Genomic DNA, 24,847 nt, shown 5'->3' with positions numbered 1-24,847 from the left:
TCCTTGATGGATTCTGATTCCTATGAGGATGATTGTTTTGTGATGATGTTGGAAATATTGATTTGGATCCTTATGTAATAATCTTAGGTTCAAATTCCTTTCTTTTAAATGGTAACAATTTATTTTATAGTGGTGAGGCAATGTAACTTTTATAAATTTTGGTGGTTCTATAACAAGTATTTAACTTAGGTTGAAGTTCGATTTTACTTGGTAGTTATGGTATTTTCGTTAAAATATGCCATGGGTTAAGATGTAGAGAGGAAATATATCAATATAATAATTGATAATTAAAACATAATATTATATATAATTTATCTTTAAAAAAATAAAGGATGAAATATAATTACGAATAGTAATAGATGAGCTTAAAGTAATAAATATCCTAGATTTTATCACCCACATGTTTTGTTTTGTTTTGCGGATCTCAAATGTGATTCCAATTCAGCTAATAAAAGTTCATTTATTTGTTTATTTCACCCGCACAGCCTTCCAAAAGCGTTGCATTGAAAGTTGAAACCCTATAAATAAATACCCTCCTCCCCTTCCACTGTTCAAATCAAATATCATCAAAGCCCAGATCAACTGCCTCATTTAACCTATCACATGGCTCCGATTGCTGTTGGCGATGTTCTTCCGGACGGTACTCTCTCCTGCTTCGACACCGAGGATAAGCTCCAGCAGGTGTCCGTACACTCCCTCGCTGCCGGTAAAAGGTCATCATTTTTGGCGTTCCCGTGCCTTTACCCCTACTTGCAGGTAACGCTTCTCTCCTATCTGATGTCTTTAACCGTCCGTTTCCGATCAAACGGTGTCTGTTTTTTTTTGTCTAAATGAATCGTTTTCTTTGAGGTTTTTGATTTGGTGTCTGATGCAGCTTGAAGCATGTGCCTGGGTTCATCGAGAAAGCAGGGGAGCTTAAATCAAAGGGCGTTGATGATATTCTTGCATCAGCGGTAATTTTTAGTTTTTATTTTAGTCATTATTTTTATTCAATTTTTTATTATTTACTTTTGATTGTAATTACTTTTACGAAAAAAAACCAACAATCTTAGTTTTAAAACGGGTTTTCATCTGTTTTGCCCTACGAAATGAATGATAACATTAAAAAAATGTTGTTTTGATTTTCTTTTGTAGTTCCAATTTAAATGATTTTAATTTCGCTGTTTCTTAATTGTCGGTCAACATTTGATAGTGTTAATGTTGGTGAAAGTATCTAGTCTGTCCCTGAACAAATAAACTGGGTACTTTAATCCATTGATGTTTGATATTGGTTCAAGTGATGATGTTAATGGAAATCATTAAATGTCGACCTAATTCTGAAGTTTGGCAATGCAGATCTGCAGATAGAACTAAAGCAGGAAAATAATTTATTATCTCGTATTTTGATTCATATACTTAGATTTAGAAGTCTTCATCAGTATTTAGGGAATTTTTCAATAGCAATGTTATTAATGTTTGCTTGTCTAGACTGATATCAGGCCTGCATAGATTAAGTTGCATTTTTTACTCTATGATGCATGGATTGTTTAGATACTTTAACTTGATAATGTCCTACCTTCATTTGAATTATATATTTTTAGAAAATATTCTATTTGAAAAATATATATTAACTCAAGATTCTGAAGAAAAGTAAGCTGTCAAGTTTCACATGGTTGATTACCTGATTTGAGTAGATTATGATTGGAAGTCCGATATTGTTGTGTTTGTAAAGGTATGGAGACTTATAAGCTTCTGGCATTTCTAAAATCCTGTTAATCTGACTTAAGTGAATTGAATTTGCAGTGAATGATCCCTTTGTGATGAAGGCATGGGCCAAAACCTACCCTGAGAACAAAGATGTCAAGTTTCTGGCTGATGGTTCAGCAACATACACCCATGCCCTTGGTCTTGAGCTTGACCTCAGTGAGAAAGGGCTCGGCTCCCGTTCTCGGAGGTTTGCACTTCTGGTCGAGGACCTCAAGGTGAAGGCTGCAAATATCGAAGCTGGGGAATTTACTGTCCAGTGCTGATGACATCCTTAAAGCACTTTAGATTTGCTTTGTGCGCAAATATGTCTGTTTTCCTGGCCTTGGTAGCCATAGCTACCTTTTTATAGTATGGGATGGTTTTAAGTAAGCACTTCATGGTTATTAATAAGAACAGATGCCTTGCTCTAATTTCCTTCTCTGTGTGTAAAGATGAGAATATCATAGGTTATGCAATGATTGGCATTGTGAGAAAAAAGATTATGTAATTAAATGTGATGCAATAATATGCACTGTTTGGAAAAAAATGTAAATATTAAACGGGTAAAAGATATTATTATTCAGTATAGAAGTTTCTTTTAACTTACGCAAACGGAGTTGAGAAATCTTTAATGGTACTTTTGGTAGCGTATATAATAATATAATTACATTCTATTTAAAAATAATAATACAATTACATGAATAGTAAAATATTCAAAAATAATAATATAATTACATGAATTTTAAAATATTCAAAAAATAATATAATTACATGAATTTTAAAATATTTTTCATAAAAAATAGTTGGTATAATTTTTTTATATAAAAAATTGTAGAAACTCAATTAAAATAACATTTTTTTCTAATCTCATCATGATTTGTTTAGTTCATTCCAGTCTTCATGGTATTTTCCTTTTAGCAAAATAATATTTTGTATCAACATTCTAAAGTATTTTTTTAATTATAAATTTAGTTTTAATTTTAGTTAGAAGAAAATGGAAAGAGGGATTTTACGGAAAGAAAGGAAAGTGCAACTAGTGAGTCTAGATTCATAATATAAGAAATATATAAAAATAAATAAAGAAAAGTTTGACCAATCAGATGTGTGATGCAGTGAAAATTTAATTAATTTATTATATGAAGCAGAACACTGATCCACAACTATACGCTATCTAAAGCTTACATCTGCACCATTGTTGTCGACGGTAGGCTAAAGCTACCCTTACTCTAGTTGACTTCCCCTTAGTCTCTTCTTTCACCCTAAATCTCTTCAAAAATTATCTTATTTCCCTTAACCACAATTTCCAGCAAATAATTGAAACCAATATCTCAATCGTTACCAACAATTGCAAAGGCTCTTTGATCTCCTAATCCTTCATAGACAATTAGATAAATTCTTGCAATTATCAGCTTAATCAACCTTCCCCGGATTGTTCTAGTGGCATTGCATAAACTCAACACAGTCCCACATCTTCAACTCCTTTTTTACAAATTTAACACGAACTTATTCGTCATATGCCTTCGAACTCGTTCCACATTTGTCAATAGCCTTCCATGGGTCACCAACCATAAATTCGATTCGGTTGAATGTACGTCCACCTTCCAAATGAATTTCCAGCACACGTCCATCGTATTGCCCATTTACTGGCAAAAAACCTAATAAGTTGATTTCGTAGGAAAGCTACGCTCTTCATTCCATCGCCAACCTAGTGCAATAGTCCCACTTATGTTACCATTTAGGCCATTGGCATTGGAAACGACATAGTAGAACTCAAACTTACCAACAATGACCTTTCACTATCAAACCAAAAGTCTGTCATATAGCTATTTAAGGTATTCCAAATAACTTCGTTACACACCTCCCCCCAACGTGACTAAGCCCTTCCATAGGCGAGAGTGATTAAATTTGCAACGTTGCACCACTCCACTCCATTTATACTTTAGATTTTAAGACTCGTACGCACTTCTTGTCCTCGTCAACAATTGGAATCCGACTTTCATGAGGAAAGTCTTATTATGTTGACTTAAACTTTTAATGCCTAACCCTCCCTCCTCCATTGACCTCTACAAACTTTCCGAATTAACTAGACTAACTCCATGCTTCATACTAGCTGGACCCATACGAAGTTACGAATCAATTTCTCTACAGCCTTACAACTTTAGGGAGCGAGGTTGTCTGCATAGCATAAGAGACATCGCTTGCAAAATTCCTTTAATAAGAGAAATTCTTCTTGTCGAAGATAACGACTTCGTAACCCAACCTGATAAATTCCTCCCATTTCTTTTCAACTAAACACATAAATTTGATTTACTATAGCATGTCACCTTGCTTAATAGTAATATCCCTCGTTGGCTTAAACAAAGCCCTACTTTTCTCATTCTAAAGAACATGTGTAGAAAAAAACTGATATCGAATTAGCGTATTCATAATTTTAAATCCTAAAATATTGGTTAGTTAAACCGGTTTTGTACATGTGTTCAATTTGGATTTTATATTTTTTTTGAATATTTTTAGTCAAATGAATCTTAATAAATTTCTTTAAAATTAAATAAAATATATTTATTTATGAAATTAAAGTTAAATTTTTGATTTTGGAATTTTGGAACCTATATTTGGTTTACTTTAATTAAATAAGGTTTTAGAAAAAAAAACTTTAATGAATTTATTAAAAAAAGTTTTATATTCAAAATTAAGGACTAAGTTGTAGAGAGAGAGAAAAACTTTCAATTTTTTTACCAGATAAGTTTTCCTTCATTTTCTCTCATAACATTTGGGTCTGATTAAAGAGAATTGTGTTTATTAGAACTTAAAATAATATTTTTTATTATTATTAAGCTAAGGTGATTACAAAGTAGTATATGTTCTAAATAATCTCAACCATAAAGATTTATGACTATAAAGATTAATAGAACTAACTTTGTTTTGATTGTGGGTGGATGGAGGTAAGATATAATCCTCATCTTCTAAGTTTCGAGAAAAGTTTTACATTTTCATGAAAGATGGTGTAGGTATAGATGTGCAAACAATAGTTTTGTGAGGTTTTAAGTTTTTTAGTTATTTCATACTTTATCTAAGAGAATTCCAACCCTCATATCAGAATACAAAATTCGATCACTTTAGAAGGAATGTGTAATACCATTCATATTTTAGTTTGTAATTATGTATTTATTTATTTATTTTGGGTTTTTTCTAACTATTAAGGAACTCATTTTTGTATAAATGTATTTCAAATATTATTTATTGATTATATTATATGGAAATTAATATTTTTTTTTAAATCTTGTCCTTACTTGTTTAATTACTAACCATAGTTTTAACAGATTAATTATTCATATACCTTTTGGCATTATATAACCTGCATGATGAAACAGACATTATGTAATTAAGCTTTGTCACTCATATGTGAATAAACAAAAATTTTCAGCTTAAATATTTATAAATTTAATTCAACAACTTATTAGAAGTGATATAAATTTATATCTAAATCATTCACATGTTTGATCTATACATAATAGTTTTAATTTTTTATTTAAAAATTATATGAAATTATAAAAGATAAACCATTATATAACACTATTATTTACCATTTAAAAGTTTTTAGTCATTTTCATTCGAGTTAGCATTTGATCTAATGTGGCACAGCTCAATGAAGGTGTTTATAATAATAGATTTTGTTGCACACGGTGTGCTTACTGAAATATTTAATAAAAACATATATTTACAGAAATGTTCAATATATTATAAATGAATGGAAAAAGATTTTGTTTTTTTAGTCTCGTATTTTAATTATAAGCATGATTTTTATTTTTATTTAAATATTATAAAAATGAAAAGAATAAAATACTCTTAAAATATATTATGATCCGTATTTTAGTTATTTTATTTTTTATAAATTCGGTTAAACTATGAAAGTATCCAAAATGTCAACATCCGAGATACAACTTGAAAAATCCGAAATAAACTAAATAGGCGAAGAATAAGAAAATGCCATTGGGCTAAAGAGAGAGCAACAGTGTTTGGGGATCTACGGGTAAACACAAATCTGAATTGGGGTGATTAGCAAGAACTCTACGGGCTTCCAAGAGGTGAAAGTAGGTAGTAGAGAGGTCTAGTCCAAGATTTACAGCTTGTAGACAACAGAAAGCGCATTACCTTCGATGATAGACCATACCTTCCAGAAAAGCTCTGGCTTCCACGAGGTCAGCATAGTGAAGGTCAAGCAAACAACGAGCATGGCCACCAATGACAAGACCGTGATGATCCTGGCCAAGACCTCAATGGCGACTTCACAAGAATTAGCTCCAAGCTCATCTATTTAACTTCATAAGGCTTGGGGTGGTTTCTGCCAAACTCTCTCTTAGATTCAGCACAAGGAATAGCACGAGAAACAACAAATTTTAGGCCAGACAATAGCAGAAGGGTGTATCATACAAATTTTGGCGTTAAGCAAGACTGTTCATGCAACCATTTATTCCTACGAATCCATATGGCCACAACAATGCAAGAATGCAGGCAACGTCTCATGTCCAACAAATCAACCAAGCTTCAAGCTACTCTTTGTAGGAGATTCTCGTTGAGCCAAAAATTTTATCCCAATCAAAGAAGAGAAGAACCTCCTTGCTGGAGGTAATCTCGAAGGGCGGAGTCAGTCTTAACTTCAACATTGTAAAGCTTGAACAAACTATTCAAGACCGACATTGTTCAGCTTCAACCTATAAGAATAGCATTATTGTAATCTTCATCCGAAAATCCTGATTTTTGGAAGAATTGGGGCCTAGCAATAACAGTCCAAATTCTAGAGACATCCCTTCATACATGTTTCCCTTAGCAAGCCAGTGGCAGCGGAGCGAAAACCCCACAAAGAATGGGGTTTCTAAGGTTGTTCATGTAAAGACCATTCAGCTCAATTCTCAAAATACCACCCCAAGATCCAAGTGCATTCTAATTTTGTTTTCTTTTGGCCAGTTCTCCAAAAGAATCCTTTCTTTAGAACTTCTTTGCTTTAAAAATACGATTCCAAACAAAGAAAGCTTTGTCTTCGAGCTTAGCGTCAAGAATATCCTCATGAGAAAAATACATGGTAGCTAAGACTTTGAAACACAAAGTGTTCTTTTTGTGAATGAATCTCCAGACTTGTTTCTCAACAAGGGCCAAATTAAACAGTTTTAGGTCCCTAAAATCGAGACCACTCTCTCTCTTTGAGCAGTGAAGCTTGGACCAAACAACCAAAGCCCATTCCCTCTCAGATCACCAATATGTTCTAATACAGGAGATAATGTCATTCATAATTCCATCATACAGAATTAAATATATCATTACATAAGTAGAGAATGCTCAAGTCACCTTTCAAAAAACCCTCTTTGCCACCACAAGGCAAGGTTTTTTGTCCAACTTCTAACCCTGTGTACCACACGGCACACGGTGTATAGGGTTAAACTGTGATGTCAACTTTAGTCACGGGTTTTACAATAAAAAATTGAAAAAGTAGAGATAGAGACTAACATGGGTTATCTATAAGTAAAGGAAAATTCGAGGGGAGAAATTGAAAATTTAAAAAGTATCGGGATGCTATTTCAAATTAGGGGGAAAAAACGAGGGTTTGCAAAATTTAGTAAAATCTCTCGCCTCTCACGCAAATTCCATGGCAGAAAAATCAGATACGTGGCGCTAGGGTTATATACTTCATCCCCACTTTAGAGTTTTCCGTAGTTTTAGCCGTCGGCTGTTCGAGAAGGGAACAGAGCGAGAGAGAAATGGGATCTAGAGATAGGGACCAACGACATCGTATCACCAGCCACTCATAAGTAGCCTTGTTGTAGGGCCTTTGGCAAGCGACGGAGCTGATGGTGGTGCAGGCGGAGGACGAGGCCGTGGTGGTGGTGGTGGTGGTGATTATGAACCTGGAGAGGTCCGGCGTGAGCCACATCCGTATTCTCGCGCTGATCGATACAAAGATGAACCTGGTTTAGTGTTTTTTTCGTGGAATCGTTTTACTTTTTTTTAATTTTTTCCTTTTCAGTTTAATCAATTATTATTTTTGTTTGATTTTTTCATTTTTTAATAATATACATATAACGTCAAGTTCAAATCACTTTGTTTTAATTGAAATTAAAATGAATCGTGATTTGAAAGTTGAAACCCTAGAACGTAGTAGGAAATGAAACCAGGGATGAAATTCGCAATGTACTTTGCGATTATGCTGGAGCTTCATAAGAATTGGTGAGCTCTAACGATTTAAACTGAATGCCAATTTGCATTTCTTTAGATTTATTTTGAGAATTGTGCCATTGAGGAGTTAATAGGCTACTAAATGAATTTGGAGGCGCCTAAGAAAATGATTCATGTTCTTGACAGGGGAAATAAGCTGTGAGAAAAATAGCCTAATTGCAGTGTATTTGTAATTTCTATTAATATATCTCTGTGTAAGGGGATTTTTTTATGTTTGTATTGCAATGTCATGTAAACTCCACTTTTACATCTATTAGTTTCCAGTACCATGTTCTATAGATGTATTTGCATCCGGTTCTTGTAGCCATTTTTAAATGTTCAATTGTTTATGGTCTTGCTGAATTAGATTTGTAAACATTATTTGGTGACTATTACAGTTAAGTGATTTTTTTCAATGTCCATGTAATAGTTACACTACATGGGATTGTACCTGTTGTTTTTTTTTTGCCTTATATTGCATGTTGATCATGTGGATCTAATACCTTATGGAGCATCGAGTTGCAAATGAATTTGCTGTTGTGTGTTCAGCTGTGAGTGTTGCCTGCAAGAACTTGGGTTTTATGAAGACATGTTGGTTTTTTGAATTGAAAAGGGGTTTTGTGCCAAATGCATCTCTATATGTTGGGCATGATGAATAGAATTGTGTTGCTGCACTAAAGACATTGCATCTCAGTTTGAAGCTATTGTCACTTGTCAGTTCGGCAAGCATTTGAAGATAGTTACCATGGAGCTGGGTTTGATAGAATTTCATTTCTAATTTGAAATACTAATTTCATTTCCAGTTTAAGAGGTTTGGGGTCAAGTTTTCAAGATATAGCAAAAGATCATACGTAAAATCGGACTACTGACAGCCTCAAGTGGTTTATATGGCTAGCTTTGGCTCTGCTCAGTGGTAGGTTGATCTCTTGGCTGGAAAAACTAGCGTGTTTGATGGCATCAGGATATGTTAATGGAGGACGGTTTGGTGTATCTGGTAACTTATCATAATCCTTTGGGGTGGAATCTGGGCCATGATAACTAATTTTGTTGTGGAGTGGAGCTCTATCTATCCTGGACTTTTGTTGGTTTTGTTTATTATGGAAGTGCTCAAAACGATTACGGGTATCTGGTAATTTATAATAAACTTCTGGGGTGGAATCTACTTGCTTTTGGCTTGTTTTTTATTTTAGTTTTTCCTCTGGGAGGATAATTAGGTTTAACCTTTATTGTTTTCAACTTGTACATTTTGGGGTTACTAGTATTTTTTGATAATGAATGGGGTATTGTGGAATATCCTTCATATGTTTATTCTATCTTCATGAGGTTTCTTGTGTGTTTCTGTATTATTTTGTGTCTAATTGGGTAGTTGAGCTGATGGACAAAGTTATTGGATATTTAAGCATTTAGCACCCATAAGTGGTCAGTGACTTATGTGTTGCTCCTTGGGGATGGAAGAAGACCTGATGGCATGTACTTTCTATCCATCAAGTTATGTATAGGTATAGGGAAGTGAACTCATGTTCAGGTGGTAGAACCTTTTCAAACAGTGTTCTGAGATCGGCCTTTCAGAAAATTTGGTGCCTATTGGCTTATGGTTTAATTAGGATTTCCTCATGTGTGGATCACTTTGGTGGTTTTGATCCTTTAGTTCTGCATTGTTGCTCGGACTACTACTCTTTATTAGGGCAATTTGTATGAAGGTTTTAGGTGTAAATTATGGTGGTTAATAATTTTTTTGTTGGACTATCATGTCTTATGTGTATGGCCATTCATTTTCTGTGGGCTGCAGCGTGAATGCTCTCCTTTGCCTCCTTTCCTATGCTGTATCAAATGAGGTTGCTCCAGATTTACGATCTTGGCTTCATACTTCAGAATTAGGTTGAAAATATAATGTTAAGCATGTAAGTTTTACAAGATAGGCTTTTGGTGCTTGAATCTAGGAAAGCGACCTTTTTTCTTCCTGATGATTGAGCTGCTAAATTGGTTTTGATATACTGGTAAATGCTGTGTTTGAAAGTACAAAGGCAAATAACTTTTTGAAACAAGTATTCCCTTCTGTTCTGGATTTATCATTCCATAACCATGATGAGGAGATCTTGAACAGTGGTACCAATCCTTGCGAACTATTATTGGTCATTGGAACAATTGATTGCCCATAAATCTCTGCAGATAAGCACGTTGTTTTCCATAAAATTTGTATTCAAATTAGATTCGCTTATCTATAGGAGCTGTTGGCCTTCTCTTTTCCAGGATATAGAATTCGTGCAGGTTCAAGTTCTCCAATACGTCGTAGGGATGCAGATCACCAATATGGTTCCAATTTTGATCGCTCAGGTGGTTCATCAAGAAGCCGTGATTTTGGTAATGGTAGGGATCCTGGCAGATATCGAGGCTCTTCACCTCCTTATATTCGGGACCAGGTGGTGCCAGGCAGCGTAGCAGCAGAGATGTGGGACTGGATATGGTCCTGGACCTATCGGTGGTGAAGGACTAGAAATAATTCTAATGTGCGACCTAGGGAAGGAGATTGGATATGTCCAGATCCTTTGTAAGTATATATAACCTCCATACCATGAATTTTGTTTCGAATTTCCCTCTTTATACTACTTTTACGTTTCTTGCTTTGCATTTGGTCGATGCCTTGTTTCCCTGTTTTCTTTAATTGGTTCACACACTTTCTGTTTCTTGTCCTAAATTCAAAACCATTCTAGATTGTATAATTTTAGTTTATTGTTGAAATACTTTTTAAAGTTTCGTCCTGCATGTTGCAGTTTATTTTCTCTTACCAATCTTGTTGCAGATGTGCAAACTTAAACTTTGCAAGGAGAGAGTTCTGCAACAATTGCAAGGTTCTCGCTATGCACCTGTGGGGAGTCCCCGTGGAGGCTACCCGGGTCCCCGCCTTCACATGCTCCTCCCAGGTTCTTTCCTATTGATCTTCACCACCTCGCAGGAATATAAATGGTGGCTTTAGGTCCCCCCTCATGGTTGGGCATGGTCCTCGAGACTTTAGAGCTGCCGGTCCACCACCACATAGGCATGAAGGTAGGTTTTTTATCATAGCATGCACCGGGATCGACTGGATTACCTAGACAATGACTACAGGGAGAAGTAGATTCGATAGGCCAATGCCAATGGATTGGGGGCATAGAGACCAAGGAAGGATACTTGTTCAATTCAAGGAAAGGGTATGAGAGGCGACCACCATCACCACCTCCATTTCCTCCACCACAGCTTCCTCCTCGTGACAGACCACGTGATGTGAGAGAGAGGAGTAGGTCACCAATCAGAGTTGCCCCTCCACCAAAAGAACACCGTCGCGATATGTACCTGGAACGAGGAAGAAAGGATGTACGAGGAGTGGGGCGAGACCGAATGGGAGATCCATTTTAAGCAATGGTGGAATCTTTAATATCGGCTTGCTTGGACATAAAATTTCCCTTGTTGCAGCAGCTGGTTTCAAATAAATTGGGGATTAAAGATGTGGTTGAGGTTAGTTTTCTTGTTGTAAAACTTTGGGGGAACTAGGACTTGATGCTCTGTGCTCTGGTCATTATTTTATTTGAGAATCCATTCTCTATTGCCCCTGGGAGGGGAAAAGAGTTGCTACTGCAAAACTTCAGTGCGGTGTAAATTGATGTTTTTGTGTCGACTTTCCTATCATTTTTATTATTTTGAGATGAGGTCTAATCCTGTCCACCAAAAGCAATCATCATGTATATATTATAAAGCTTTTCCATTCAGCCATATATTCTATTAAAGGAAATAGGTATGGAAATGCAATTCCATAAGCTATTTTATAAGCCGAATCAGGGTGAATATGCATCATGAGATAGAATCCATTTGAGAGGAAATGTCGCTTGGAATTTGAAAGAGGATCGTATGATATAATATTTCTAAAAGGACCCTAATCCGGTCTTATTATTTCCAAACCTCCACCCCAACCATTCGTCTCATGCCTCGCTCTATAAGAGTGAAATCACGAATACTAGGAAAGTATGGATGAATATTCAATTAAATCAAACTACAGAAAAATTTAAGTTAATCGATTGATGAATTCTGTTTTCATTTAAAACTTCTTTAAAATTTTTTGAATCGAGTCTGATTTTTATTATATTATAATTACTAATTAATTATAATTTATATATTTTCTAATCATATAAGATATATAAATATGTTTCTTATAATTTTATAAATTATATAAAATAAAAAAATCATTCAAAAAAAATATATTTATATATTTTTAGAAAGAATTCTTGAGATAAAAACTAATAGAAAGAAATCTATATAAAATATAAAATTAAATGATAATAAATTTAAGAAATAAGATTTACATAAAATTAAATAGTGATGATAGATAATATGTGATTTAAATTTGATCAAAATAGAATTAGATAATTCAATTAAAAATTAAATAAAATCATAAATTGAAATTTGAACACAAACAAGTTCTATAAAAAAACATTAAATGATAATTAATCTATATATTTTAGTTTGATTTGAATTTTACTTAAATATGTATATCGAATAAAAGACTAGTTTATATAATTAATATTTGTGTGACTAGGGCCCCTGTCCAAGTTCGTACCTTCCAGAACTATACCTCAACATAATATACTGAGAGATAATCCCAAACCTTAAATATAGGCCTAAAAACAAAAGTAAGAAAATAAAGTTACATTACGATCCAAATCTATAAAACATAATTCTTATCGCTTTCAACCATCCCAGGAAAATAAAAGAGCGGCACTCATTTTTATATGAACCAAATTCTTGTTGCTTTGATAACAGATCCACACTGGGTTGTATATTTCTGGCCTTTACAGCCTTGACTTTGATGTTGCAACCGACGTGGCCGGAGCACTCTACGAATAGAAAAGAGGTAAATAACATCCTAAAACTCACATTATAGAAAAGAAAAAAGGGAAAAGGGTCTTACCAATGGGATCCCTTAATGGCTCTTTCTTCCAAGAACTTCGATGGTTTGTAGAAGCCGCCATACATTTCTCCATTTCTTCAGACTTGTATACACATGGTTCGCCCCTACCATATCTGCCCAAAATACTATGCCACCACTGCCCAAAATAAAATATGATCAGATGTGGGCGAATTATACCCGTAAATAATGACTTAATGCAACGTTATCATAAATATCTGTCTGAAAAGATACGCATGATTATGAGATCCATCCCAATTTGTAAGGATCTATCTTTTCTTGCTTTGGAAAATATCTAATGCTTTCAAAAGGCCTAAGCAATATAAAAAATCATTTACTAGATTGAGGATAAATTTCACAATGACATTACAAGATTTTCTACTTAGTTATACTGAAGAAGTAGGACACTGTCCCAGAATTTTCTTCACTCCGCCCGCTCAACAAGTTCAAAAGAGAAACTGCAGTCAATGATGAAAGACTTACCGATAAGATGGGAAGCTCATTCCGAGGACAGATGCAATATCAAGGTCAGATGCTCGAACCACAATCCCTTCATCAAGAACCCGCATGCCTCATTGACTACCGGGAAGAGCACCCTCTCCAGAATTTCTTTATCAGTAACCAATAAAGGCTGTCAAACAATCGCAACAACAATAAATTACTTCCATAGAAGCAAGTTATGTACCCATATCATACTTGTACAATTTCAAGTATCATAGTCTAGTTTAAAGAATTATGTTCTTGTGACCTTCGGTATGCTAATAATTCCTGTATATAGATTTTGACATGTTTGTGTTTTTGTTAATGTTCATGTTTTGCCTGTGTTGTATTGTGATCTGTGCCATTTTTAGTTATTTTCTTAAGTCGTGTAATTATAGTGTTCAAAGTTACCATGTCATTGGAGTGACAATATTAAAGTTCGCCCTCAATGGACAAAATTCAATTCCTATAGATTATAGAGATACTTTGGAGGCAAGAGTACTTACCTTTCCAGCGGTCATAATATTTGTAAGCCGTCTAGACTCCTCAATAATAGGCAACACAGAAGGATCAGGCTTTGGTTTGCTTCCCTTCTCATAAATAGAATCCCTTCCCATTGTTTTTTCCCTGAAATACCAAACTTCATGAAATGTCCCAATAACAAAGAAGCATATATTGACAACACTATTATAAGGGGGAAAAGAACGCCACAGGAACAGAAACATGGTATTCATTTACCATTTCGTCCATTTTTAACTAAAAGTTCAACCAATGGAGATTTGAATACTCGATCTGAGAATGCCTTTTGGTATTCTTTCCCAACCGCCATGGCCACTCCATAGCCAGCTAAATCTTGAAGCCTACAGTATTGCAAATCAAGCATAACTTATCAGTTATCACCATGTACCCAGAATATACCAAGGGCATATATGTTGGTATGCTTTGCTTCGAACAAATCGCCAGTCAGATGAACTGAAAAGTGAAAACTGATCATTACTAGAACTCTAAGCTCAACTGATCGGTAACCCTAGTTCTACTAAGCTATTAATGGCATCAAGCTAGTAATATGTAAGCATTAGTTGTGTGTTTGCCGCAGGTGCAGAAGCAGATGCACCAATATGTGGCAACTATTTTTCTTCTTAGGTTTTCCAGTTATGGAAGGACGACACTTACCTTTTCAATTTCAGAAGCATTTATTACAATTAAATCATTACCAAGTCAAAAGCTACAATCAAGAAAAATGACAGTTCCATGACAAATCACTTCATTGATTTACTCACTGTTAAAGATATCAACAAAGTTGGAAACATATGAACTCAAATCATGAACTATCAAATGCCAAGGGTTAAGGAAAGATTACTGGAAAGGACCCACAGGAAGGCCAAAACTGCTGATCACCCGGTCAATTCTGAATGCATCGACACCTAAATTGACCAATAAATGTGCACCTTGTGCATAGGGGAAGAATGTCCGATTAACTGCAAAGCCAGTGCAATTACCAACCACAACAGGAACTTTCTTTATTACTTTTCCAACTGTCACAAGATCAAGAATTGTTTGTGGGGAAGTTTTTTGTGTTCGCACAATCTCCAAAAGAGGCATCAGATGGGCCGGACTATTTAAGACAGACAGACAAGCATAGAAAAAAGTCAGTTCATTTAGGATCAATATCAGATAATATATCTATAATATACTAACATGTGCGTACATAGTACAAACTGTAGTGCAATTATGTCAAAAACCTACAAGTTCAGTCAAGAAATGAACTATTTGCAGTTATGGAACCAACTCATTTTATGTAGCTAGCATGTTCTGTTCAGTATCATCACTTCCTTAAATATTCATTTTATTTCAGCTCTGCAAAAAAAATCATACATCTTGAACTATCATCATTTATCCAAGCGATGAATTCTTGCAAATTTTCCATGGTATCAAGAGGAGAGGAAAAACACATTAGGAAAGGAAGAAAACAAAGCTTCTGAAGAAAAGGATTCATGGTACCAAAATCATTATTGTCAGCAACAATTAAAAGTTGCATCGACCCCTGAAGACTGTATGCGTAAGAAACACACAACATGCTTTATATTGGGGTCCCTAAGAACCAGTCTAGTGCCATCCTGAACACAAAAGTTAAATGCAGTAAAAAGAATTCATTGGTGGCAAAGCTCTAAGCCTGCAGACGGATATCCGTCAGGACCCGAGGATACCAGATGATGAGGTTCCCATAATGATGACGTGCAACGTTATATCCGTCAGAACAGACTGAACATCTAAAGAGCTCGTCATTGAGTTAGACCGGAAAGATGAACGCCGAGCTAAGGTCGCAATAGCCCGAGACTTTAAGGGGGGCAGAGTCCAAAGGACCTTCTGTTCATCATCAGTTACAACATCCCAGAAGGATTTATTCGACTTGGATGATTCTTTTAAGTGTAACTGAAGTATAACTACTGATTACTCCTACTGGAGTTAAGGTAAAGAATGCTAAGATATTTGAGACCGAAGAGAGATTTAAATCATGGAAAATATTCTTTCGTGCACATAACTTATAAAGGTTATATTGCCAGGCTATCTAACATAATTCACTCCAGCAGAAATCTTAGCCTCTCAATATCCATGAGGGCGGGCCACAAGATGCAAGAAAAAGGGCCATAGCACCAAAAGTACCAAAATGTAATGCCAATCAAAATGTAAAGCTATTCAAGCAGGACTGAAAATGTTCTTTGATTCGAAGTGGAAAGACAAGGGGTGTCTCATCTTGGAGAGTGATTCTTTGGTTGCTGTAAATTGGATTAAAAATCCAGAGTGTAATCCTGCTGTGTTTAGCATTCTGGTTACAGAATTAGCTAAGACTGTTGGTTTCCAATGTGTTACTAAGGTTTGTGAAGAGAAGTAATAATTGGGAAGCTGATAGTTTAGCTAAGGCGGGAATTGGGTAATGTTTGCTGTGTTTTGAGTTCTGGTTTTTGTTGGGAGTGTTATTATCCTTTCAGGGGATAGGTGTGTTTAAGACTAAGGTTGTAATCTGGGGTTTTTTTAACCAGGTTGTACTCTTTGTGTATTAATAAATTTTGGGCACTCTTTTCCTCCTTCCAATGCCCGTTAAGATACTTTGTAGCTTAACGGTTAAGAAGGGGGTTTTTAACGAGGCCTATTTCTTATAAAAAAATGCCATTCAAAAAGTCATGGAGGATAGATGTTAGATTCCTCCATATATGAAGAAGCATATGATAGAGAATTAGAAAGGCAATAACAAGCAGCAAACACGGAAAAATAAATTGATAACCTGAAAAAGTGAGCTCCTATGACACGATCTTCTGATTTATTTTTTCTCCAATTAAATTGAGGTCAATAGTGGATGTGTTTGTTGCCAAAATGCAGTGAGGAGGGCAGGCCTTCTCTATCTCACTGAATATTTTTGCTTTAGAGAGACATTTTCAATAACAGCCTGCAAATAAAATTAAATTAGAGATATTTCATTGCAATCCTCCAATATGATCAGAAAAAACGCAAGTTAGATCATAGAGACTAGGGATAGATAAATTATGTGTATATATTACAATATTTTATGTATGGCCAGATGATAGCTATCGACAGTTCCAAAATGTTATAAATACCATGGCTCACCTCTATGACCAGGTCTACATCTTTAAATTCAGCATAATCCAAAACTCCTTTAAGCATTGAGATAGCTTTTTCTGCCCTATCCTTTGTCAGTTTCCTCTAGCTGCTAAACCTCTAACGTTTGCTGCAAAAAGAAAAAAGGAAGACAAAGATAAGAAAGTATTAACTATTAAATTTCTATAACATGTAAATAGTTCCACATGCAACTAGATCTTGACACATTCATTAAGATTACCTTTTAAAATAAGAATTAAAAGAATTTAAATCCTTTCCAAAGAAAAAAGTCCATCAGTTTATTGGCTATTAAAAGAGCAATAATTATGAATAACCACCTTCTACTGTTTTAATTCCCTTCTGGAGATATTCAGAGTTAACTTCCTTGAGAATAACGAATATATTGTTCATAATAAGAGCTGTAGCTATTCCAGAGCCCATTAAGCCTCCTCCAATAATAGCAGCTTTCTTTACATGCCTTGGCTTGAGGCCAACATCAGTAACATTTGGCACCTGCAAAAGTAAAATTTCAAGAAAAAACACCACAAAGATCCCGATTGGTTGTGGGACTTCACTATCAACTTTAAAGTTTGAATTCTTCCACTGCTTGTAGACAGCCAACTACTTTCACATGGAGAGTGCTACCAAATGCCAAATTTCTGCTAGAGGAATTAAATGAGAAAAAGGTGCAAAGTGTTCCAACCATTAGAGATTACCTTTGATGAAGCCCGCTGAGAAAGGAACACATGAACAAGACCTCTTGCTGTGGCTGAAAGGACTATCTCCTTAAAAACTTTGGCCTCCTGCATAGATAATTCCGATACAAAAAATATGGATAGAAAGCTATCCAAATGTTCAAGTACAACTGAGTGGAGATTCTTATACAACTAAACATTATCACAGATAAGACTAAAGGGAAAGGATCCTATAAAATCCATCATTGCATGCCCCAAAAGTTTATGACACTCATAAATGATCCGTTACAAAAGAAGGAATAAAACAGCAAACACTCCTATACATAAACAACAAAACATCAGAAGCAATTTCTTCAGCAAGGAAACAATATGCAATAGGCCTCAAAACCAAAGACTACCTTTAGAACTCCACTATATCCCCCATGGATAATACCCTCCTCAATTACATCTAGACATATCTGATGCTGAGGCAAATTTGGGGCAGTCTTTTTGGCTTGTTGTCTTGCAATTTTTAACACCTCCCGTGCTTCAGAGAGTGATCCAATCTTGTCTGTTCTGTGAAGGGAACGCAACCATGGTTTACGTCTCTCTGCAATGTCTAAAGCCCATGCACGAGAAACTTTCAGCAATCTTCAGAAGGGACAAGTGCATCAATAAGACCTAGCTTCTTCCCTTCTTCAGACATGATTGGCTTGGATGACTGCAAAGAATTATTCTTGCATGAATTAGATTTACCAAGTGAAAAAGTGGACTTCGTGGCCATTAACAATGAAAAGCATTTTAAAGTTAAGAGGATGAAAAATACAGCATCAGCTTAGGGTCTTATGACAAATAAGAGAGGTAGTTTCACTGTTTAATCCAATCATAGTATAGAACATTTAAAGCAATTTAATCCAATTATATCTTAATTTTCATCAGAAAACTTAACTTTTCTAAATCCACTTGAACCATCCAGCAACTAGTTTACAACGAAGGAATGAAAATTTAATGACGCATTTTCAATAAGTAAAATGATAATGCCGAATAAATTACAAACCATGAGAATTAGGATAACAGGTTAAAAAGTTCTAAAAGCATCAAAATCATAGAGTATTACCAGCATCATTTCAATAGCCTTCGAAAGCCCCACAAGCCTTGGGAGACGCTGTGTACCTTTGAAAAGAGCCATAGCATAACCAGTCAATGATTGAAAAGCACAAACCAGCAGCTATCATCAAAAGACAAAAAGACTTGCCCATCTACACATGTTTTTATCAACATATACTAGCGGGGTGGCTATACCTCCAAACCCAGGAATCACTCCAAGTGACAATTCTGGCAAGCCAAGTTGAGCTCTAGGGGCAGCAATACGCGCATGGCAACCCTGCATAAGAATAACAAAGATTAGACAACTGAGCAAATTTACAATCATGGCAGACAAAATTATTAGCAAAAGAAGTTAATCACGTAAAATATAAATTGAGAGAAAAGTACAAACCAGTGCAAATTCTAAGCCACCTCCAAGAGCCAATCCTTCAACAGCTGCCACAACAGGCTTCTTGCAATCTGAGAAAATGAAAGTAGTGCATAAGATGGCCATGCATAACAGCCAAAAAGAAAACTTAAAATAAATAAAGGAATCAGGAACCTTCAACCGCATTAGTGACAAGTTCCAGATACATCAGGCATGATGGAGATATCACCTGTTTAACAACCGATCGAATATAAAAAGAGCTTGTAAATTTCCCCTTCTCACTAAATTTAAGTAATTAAATAGTAAAATTCACCGCACAAAAAGAACTGCACACAGCCACACAGTCTAATTAATCGACTAACTAACAATCACATACCGGTTCCATGAACTTTCTGGAAAACATTGATATCAAACCACCAGAAAACCTTCCTCCCTTGCCTTCATCACCAATTAAAAATAATAATAACAAAATCGAAGCAATCAGTAACCTGAATTCGGAGATGAAACATCCAAATTTATCTTAAAAAATTAAAAACACTGATTCGATCAAAAACTCAAAACTCACCCGGGACAATAGCTTTGACATCGTTTCTCCTCGTCGCCTCAGCGAATTTCTCCTTCAATCCATCAATGACTGCAAAAATTGAAAAAGAAAATCAAATCACCAAGTCATAAATCAAGAAGAAACAAATAAATCAAAGAAAGAGATATAAAGTATGGCGAAGCAAAGCTTTACTGGGAATAGCTAAGGCGTTAACGGGAGGGTTGGAGATGGTGAAACGGCAACGCCGTCGTTTCCGACCTCTCATCACTCGACTTTGCGACATCGCTCTTTCTTAGCTCTCTTTTTCTGCCTTTCTTTTTATCCAATTATAAGCGACTGTTTCAAAAGAAAAACACAATGAAGCTTTCGAATGGGAATGCCGTGCTTTACACACTCAACGGTGATATGGAAATGTCATATATAGAGAAAAAAAATATTATTTGACTGAAAATTGAATAAAATATTTTTACATTTTAAATATTATTTTTTCCCGAATATTTCCATATTGCGTGCGGTGAGTTATTTCTAGTGTTTTTCAAGAAAAAAAAATGAATGTATTGCTTCGAGTGCCACGTATTTTTTAGGCCGACGCCCGTGGTCGGTCTACTCCTTGTATCCCTTGGAAATCGTGATGGTAGGATTGTAGGACCTACGTCGTTTTATCTCATAGATCCTCGAGCTTGACACTAGAGTTAAATAAGTCAGACTGATTGAAAGTTATTTAAATTTGATTTGATTAATTTTTAATTTAAATAGATTTTATTTGAATTTTTAATGAATCGAAATTTATTTTATATCTTACTTAAATTTTTTAAAGATATATATTTTAAATTTTTTTTAAATTAATAATAATTATAATATTTATATGTTATTTTTTAAAAAATACAATATAAGATTTTAATATATTTAATGTTTAGTTCAAGCTTAAAATTAGTTAAATTTAAAAATATTTAAATTTAGTTTTTTAAATTCGAATCGAACTTATAAATTTTAAACTCACGAAATTTCTATGGAGTTAAGATAATAATACTCAAACTCGACTTAATTTATTTAGTTTCTTACTGAGACCTTGACATTGATCGGGTGACAACATAAAAATAATAAAATAGGAGGCTTATTTAAGCAAATAAGAAGAAGAAAAAAAGGTTTGGTATATAGGGATGTTGGAAAACTTTTTAAAAAATAGATTAAACGTAATATAACCAATAAAATCATCTTCTTCTCTAAAATGATAAAGAATGAAGCAATATGAATAAAATATGAAAAGATTAGATTAAGGACGAAGAATTGTATTATTATTTAATTTAAATTGTATACAATATTTCTTTTAATTATATATTTATAATTATAAGAAATAGATATCCTATAAATTTTTTCCATGAGCCAGTGTTTCTCAAATATTGTTCTCTTCCGTAAGTCTTTGTCCCCATGTGAACTATGTCTCGGTATATCTCAGGTCATCCATATGATAGGCCGCTAACACATCTTAAAAAGCATTCATATGACCCTCCTAATACAATCTATATTAAAGTCTTAATAAAAAAATATATTAAAATTTATTTTATAAGTAGATATAGACATCTACATAAATAAATATTCATAACAATCTCTTTTTGATGTATATGAAGATAATGTGTATCGTTAAAATCTTATAAAAATAAAAATCTAGTAAAATAATATTAATAAAAGAAACAAAATATACATATATTTAATACACATAACATGTTGCTTTATTCAAAATCTCACTAAGAAATTCCAGTAGGACAAAACATTGATTAAGGGAAAAAGAATACAATATTTATTTACTTCCACTCATGACAATATCACATGAGATCTTTGAATATTACAATTCGATCTTGAATACAATCTTCAAAAGTTCAAGTAAACATACACGATCAATCGATCTTTTCAAATTACCACTTGAATGGATTCATCGAATATTTATTTAATTATTTTGAAGACCATGAGGGAGGAAATTTTTGGGAAATACGTTTCTTTTGATACATTCTCTTTTCAAGTAAGTCATACATTTATGTGAAACAAAACCTCATTCTTCTAAATATGTTGGGTCAATAGTTTTATCTAAATATTTCCTCGACCTACCTCGTGTATAGTAATTATTTCTACATTATTTGCATATGCATCAAATAATGATCTTGTAGTGCTTAAATAGTGTTTTGGTCAAACTAAGATGTTGTGCTTCTAAACACTAAGATATAGTGGTTATAAATTAACTAAGATTGATACTTCAAGATCAAAGTTTTCTTTTATTTTCTTTGAAGGAAAATATTATTCACAACTTTTCAACAATCATTTTTTTGTGTGTTAAAGATCCACAACTTCTCTCATTTCGTCATAGGATCATAATTTAACTTCGACACGAGCTCAATTGACTATATGTACCCATACTAAACTTATCATAAAAAAACTTACTTTTCATAAATACCGCTCTTAAATCTTACCTTAGCTTACCAAATATCAAAGGAAAGCACATAGCTCCTAACATAACTTGATTCGTGCTTACATTAAGCACACAAAATAGTTACATAAATTTACCATATCATATGCCATAATTATATTATATATAAGGAAGCTGACTCATCTTACTTAAATTTCATCATATGATCTTTAAATGAGTTCAAATGCTTACATAAACTTAAATAAAAATTTATAAAAATTAATGTATTGAAATGACACCGAGTCATCCGAAAACGTAAACTATCTTCACCGAATACCCTATCGACACTGAGTATCCCATATCATACACCATTCCTAGAAGCCTTGATTTTTCTTTTCTATTAGAAGTTCCTTCAATCAAGTCTTTGTCTAATGTACAATTAAATATGGACTTCATCAAAGTAAGCATTGAGAGCATAATATCAACTTTCTTGTGACATGGAAACTCTAAATTTAATGGATTAAGATTTGGGCACTCCAAAACTCTAAAATAATGAGAAATTATCATGAAGTTTAAAAATCAATAAAATTTTATAGGATACTCTTTAATTATGTAAACATCAAATTTAGGATCAAGAATACTTATGCTGTAAACTTGATAAAAATGGCACTAAATGAAAGCTAAGAAAAAGCGTACCAAATATGTACTTATTTTTAAGATTAAAGATTAAATTGTGAAGAAATGGTTTTGAAATGTTTGAATGCTTAGAAAGCTTCAACAATGGTGGAAAACTAAAGGTTGAAAACAACGCAATTCCTCTCTCCTTGCAAAATGTTGTTGCCGTAGATTACCCCCACCGATTTGCATTAAATTGTTCATTTCTTTAATTAAGAAAATAGTTAAATTAACATTTGATGACACATGATGATTCATCACATTAGAATATTTGGGCAAACTAAAGCCTTAGTCCTTAAACTTGTACATGCACTTGAAAGAGAAAATGTTGTTGCCGTAGATTACCCCCACCGATTTGCATTAAATTGTTCATTTCTTTAATTAAAAAATAGTTAAATTAACATTTGATGACACATGATGATTCATCACATTAGAATATTTGGGCAAACTAAAGCCTTAGTCCTTAAATTGTACATGCACTTGAAAGAGCCACAAAGCTTTGTTTGCCATTGCAAGCTACTTGGTTCATAATTCTTGTAAATTAGTCCTTAATCATTAAACTTCAAAATAGACCTAAAATGATTCAAGATTATTCTAAACTTAGACTTAATGATTCAAAAACTTAATTCAAGTACCAAAAAGATAAATCCTGATCACGAAAATAAAAAATTACTAGACCAATTTAAAAAGTACTAAAAACCCCATTCGATAACCATAAACTTCATAATGCTCTTCATTTTGTTACAATGTTATTATGTAGTTCTTCTCTATTAAAAAAATCAGAGTTAATTTCGATCCTATAAAGGATACTCGATTTATTTTACTTTGTAAAATTAATTCTAAAAATACTTTTACGTTTATTGAATGTCGATATCTAATGCTACGATTAATAAATTTAAATTCATATTCAAATTATAATATTTTAATTTTAAAACAAAGTATAAATCATATGACTTCGATACTTATAGTAAATGAGTTATAATTATTCTTTGAAATCTTGAATTCGAGCATCATGAATATTAAAGATATGAGCGATCAACATTATGGGAATTAAAAATTAAAATTTTGTACTTGTAAGTGTAGTTCATACTTAAAATCAAATATTAAATACTCAAATTTATGAATTATCTGGTTTTTCTTTGTTGCGCCTTTATTTGGCTACCTTATCAAGAAGATGGTTTTTCCGACTTCCAATAAAAATAATAGCTTTTTCTTTTTTTACTTGTGAAGGTTTAATATTAAATATGTTCTTAAAGTTTCATTAGATAATTATTTAATTTTATTTTTTGGTATATTTTAATTTTAACATTTTATTTAGTAAAATTATTTTTATAAATAAAATTATTAATCAATTCACTATAAATTTATTTTTATTAAAAAAGTTTAAATTATATTTAGCATGAAGTCATTCTTCACACGTTTTACTTATCTGTTTTGCTGTCACATATTTTGAATTAATTATTAATATTCGATCTATTTATCGATTAATTTAGATTGTGTATTATAAAGGCAAGAACAACCTTTTAATCCAACTTGTTTCATTCGCAAACGTCAAGGTTCAAACTTCTGACATTATTTAAAGAATGTGTACTTCATTCTATTAGACTAACTAGTTATTAGTACATTTTGTATATTTTTGTTCTCTTTCTCATAAAAAAACTTTTGATACTACGTCGTTTTCTATATATGTCGCTTTGTACTGTTTAGTTTCGGTAGAAATTGTTCTCTTGAAATTCGTATCATGTGCTGGTGAGATTCCTTTGTAAATGACGTGAGAGAGAGAGATTACGATATCTTCTTCCGCTGAAACTACGATGAGAACTAAAAGCAGACAAAACACTTAAAATTAAAATATTAAAAAAAGGAAACCAACGCTAAAAGTATTAAAGATATTTTTCTTAGGCTTAGTTGTAATTTCTTTAAATTTTTTATGTTTGCGTCGTGAAGACCACGCATATACATTAGGCTTCGTAGACCGTTTTATTTTTTAGAAGACATAAGCTCTTTTATCTGCGCGAGCTATATTGGTGCATACATGATTTTATATATTCAAAAGTCTTCAAACCTCTTCAAGAATATTATAAAATAGATTATTTATTAAAATAATTTTAATAATTTA

At 33.5% G+C, this 24,847-nt stretch overlaps 1 protein-coding gene, 1 long non-coding RNA gene and 2 pseudogenes across 2 annotated transcripts; 3 read left to right on the top strand and 1 right to left on the bottom strand.

Moving 5' to 3' along the window:
- Positions 1–498: 498 nt before the first annotated feature.
- Positions 499–2,156, top strand: LOC120133862 (annotated as a pseudogene).
- Positions 2,157–7,441: 5,285 nt separating this feature from the next.
- LOC120134144 lies at positions 7,442–10,382 on the top strand. The gene is made up of 2 exons (XM_039150617.1): positions 7,442–7,688; positions 10,183–10,382. Exons 1-2 carry the CDS (start codon positions 7,569–7,571, stop codon positions 10,369–10,371), a joined length of 309 nt encoding a protein of 102 aa, XP_039006548.1. The 5' UTR covers positions 7,442–7,568; the 3' UTR covers positions 10,372–10,382.
- A 560-nt stretch (positions 10,383–10,942) lies between these two features.
- Positions 10,943–18,977, top strand: LOC120134146. Its single transcript, XR_005517151.1, has 3 exons — positions 10,943–10,953; positions 11,612–11,616; positions 18,853–18,977. It is a non-coding gene; the product is annotated as an uncharacterized LOC120134146 (long non-coding RNA).
- On the bottom strand, positions 12,519–19,953 carry LOC120134145 (annotated as a pseudogene).
- Between the last annotated feature and the right edge of the window lie 4,894 nt (positions 19,954–24,847).

This window comes from Hibiscus syriacus, unplaced genomic scaffold (genome assembly GCF_006381635.1).
Source record: "Hibiscus syriacus cultivar Baekdansim isolate YM2019G1 unplaced genomic scaffold, ASM638163v2 tig00110597_pilon, whole genome shotgun sequence".
Classification (NCBI taxonomy): domain Eukaryota; kingdom Viridiplantae; phylum Streptophyta; class Magnoliopsida; order Malvales; family Malvaceae; genus Hibiscus; species Hibiscus syriacus.
Note: the sequence above shows the minus strand (reverse complement) of the source record. Positions and strands in the feature narration are given on the sequence as shown.

Excerpts from the sequence above, each read along its gene's own strand:
- LOC120134144 (XM_039150617.1), top strand. The coding sequence starts at position 7,569 with ATGGTGGTGCAGGCGGAGGACGAGGCCGTGGTGGTGGTGGTGGTGGTG. Across the intron at positions 7,689-10,182 it reads TCGATACAAAGATGAACCTG|GATATAGAATTCGTGCAGGT; the intron begins GTTTAGTGTTTT and ends TCTCTTTTCCAG.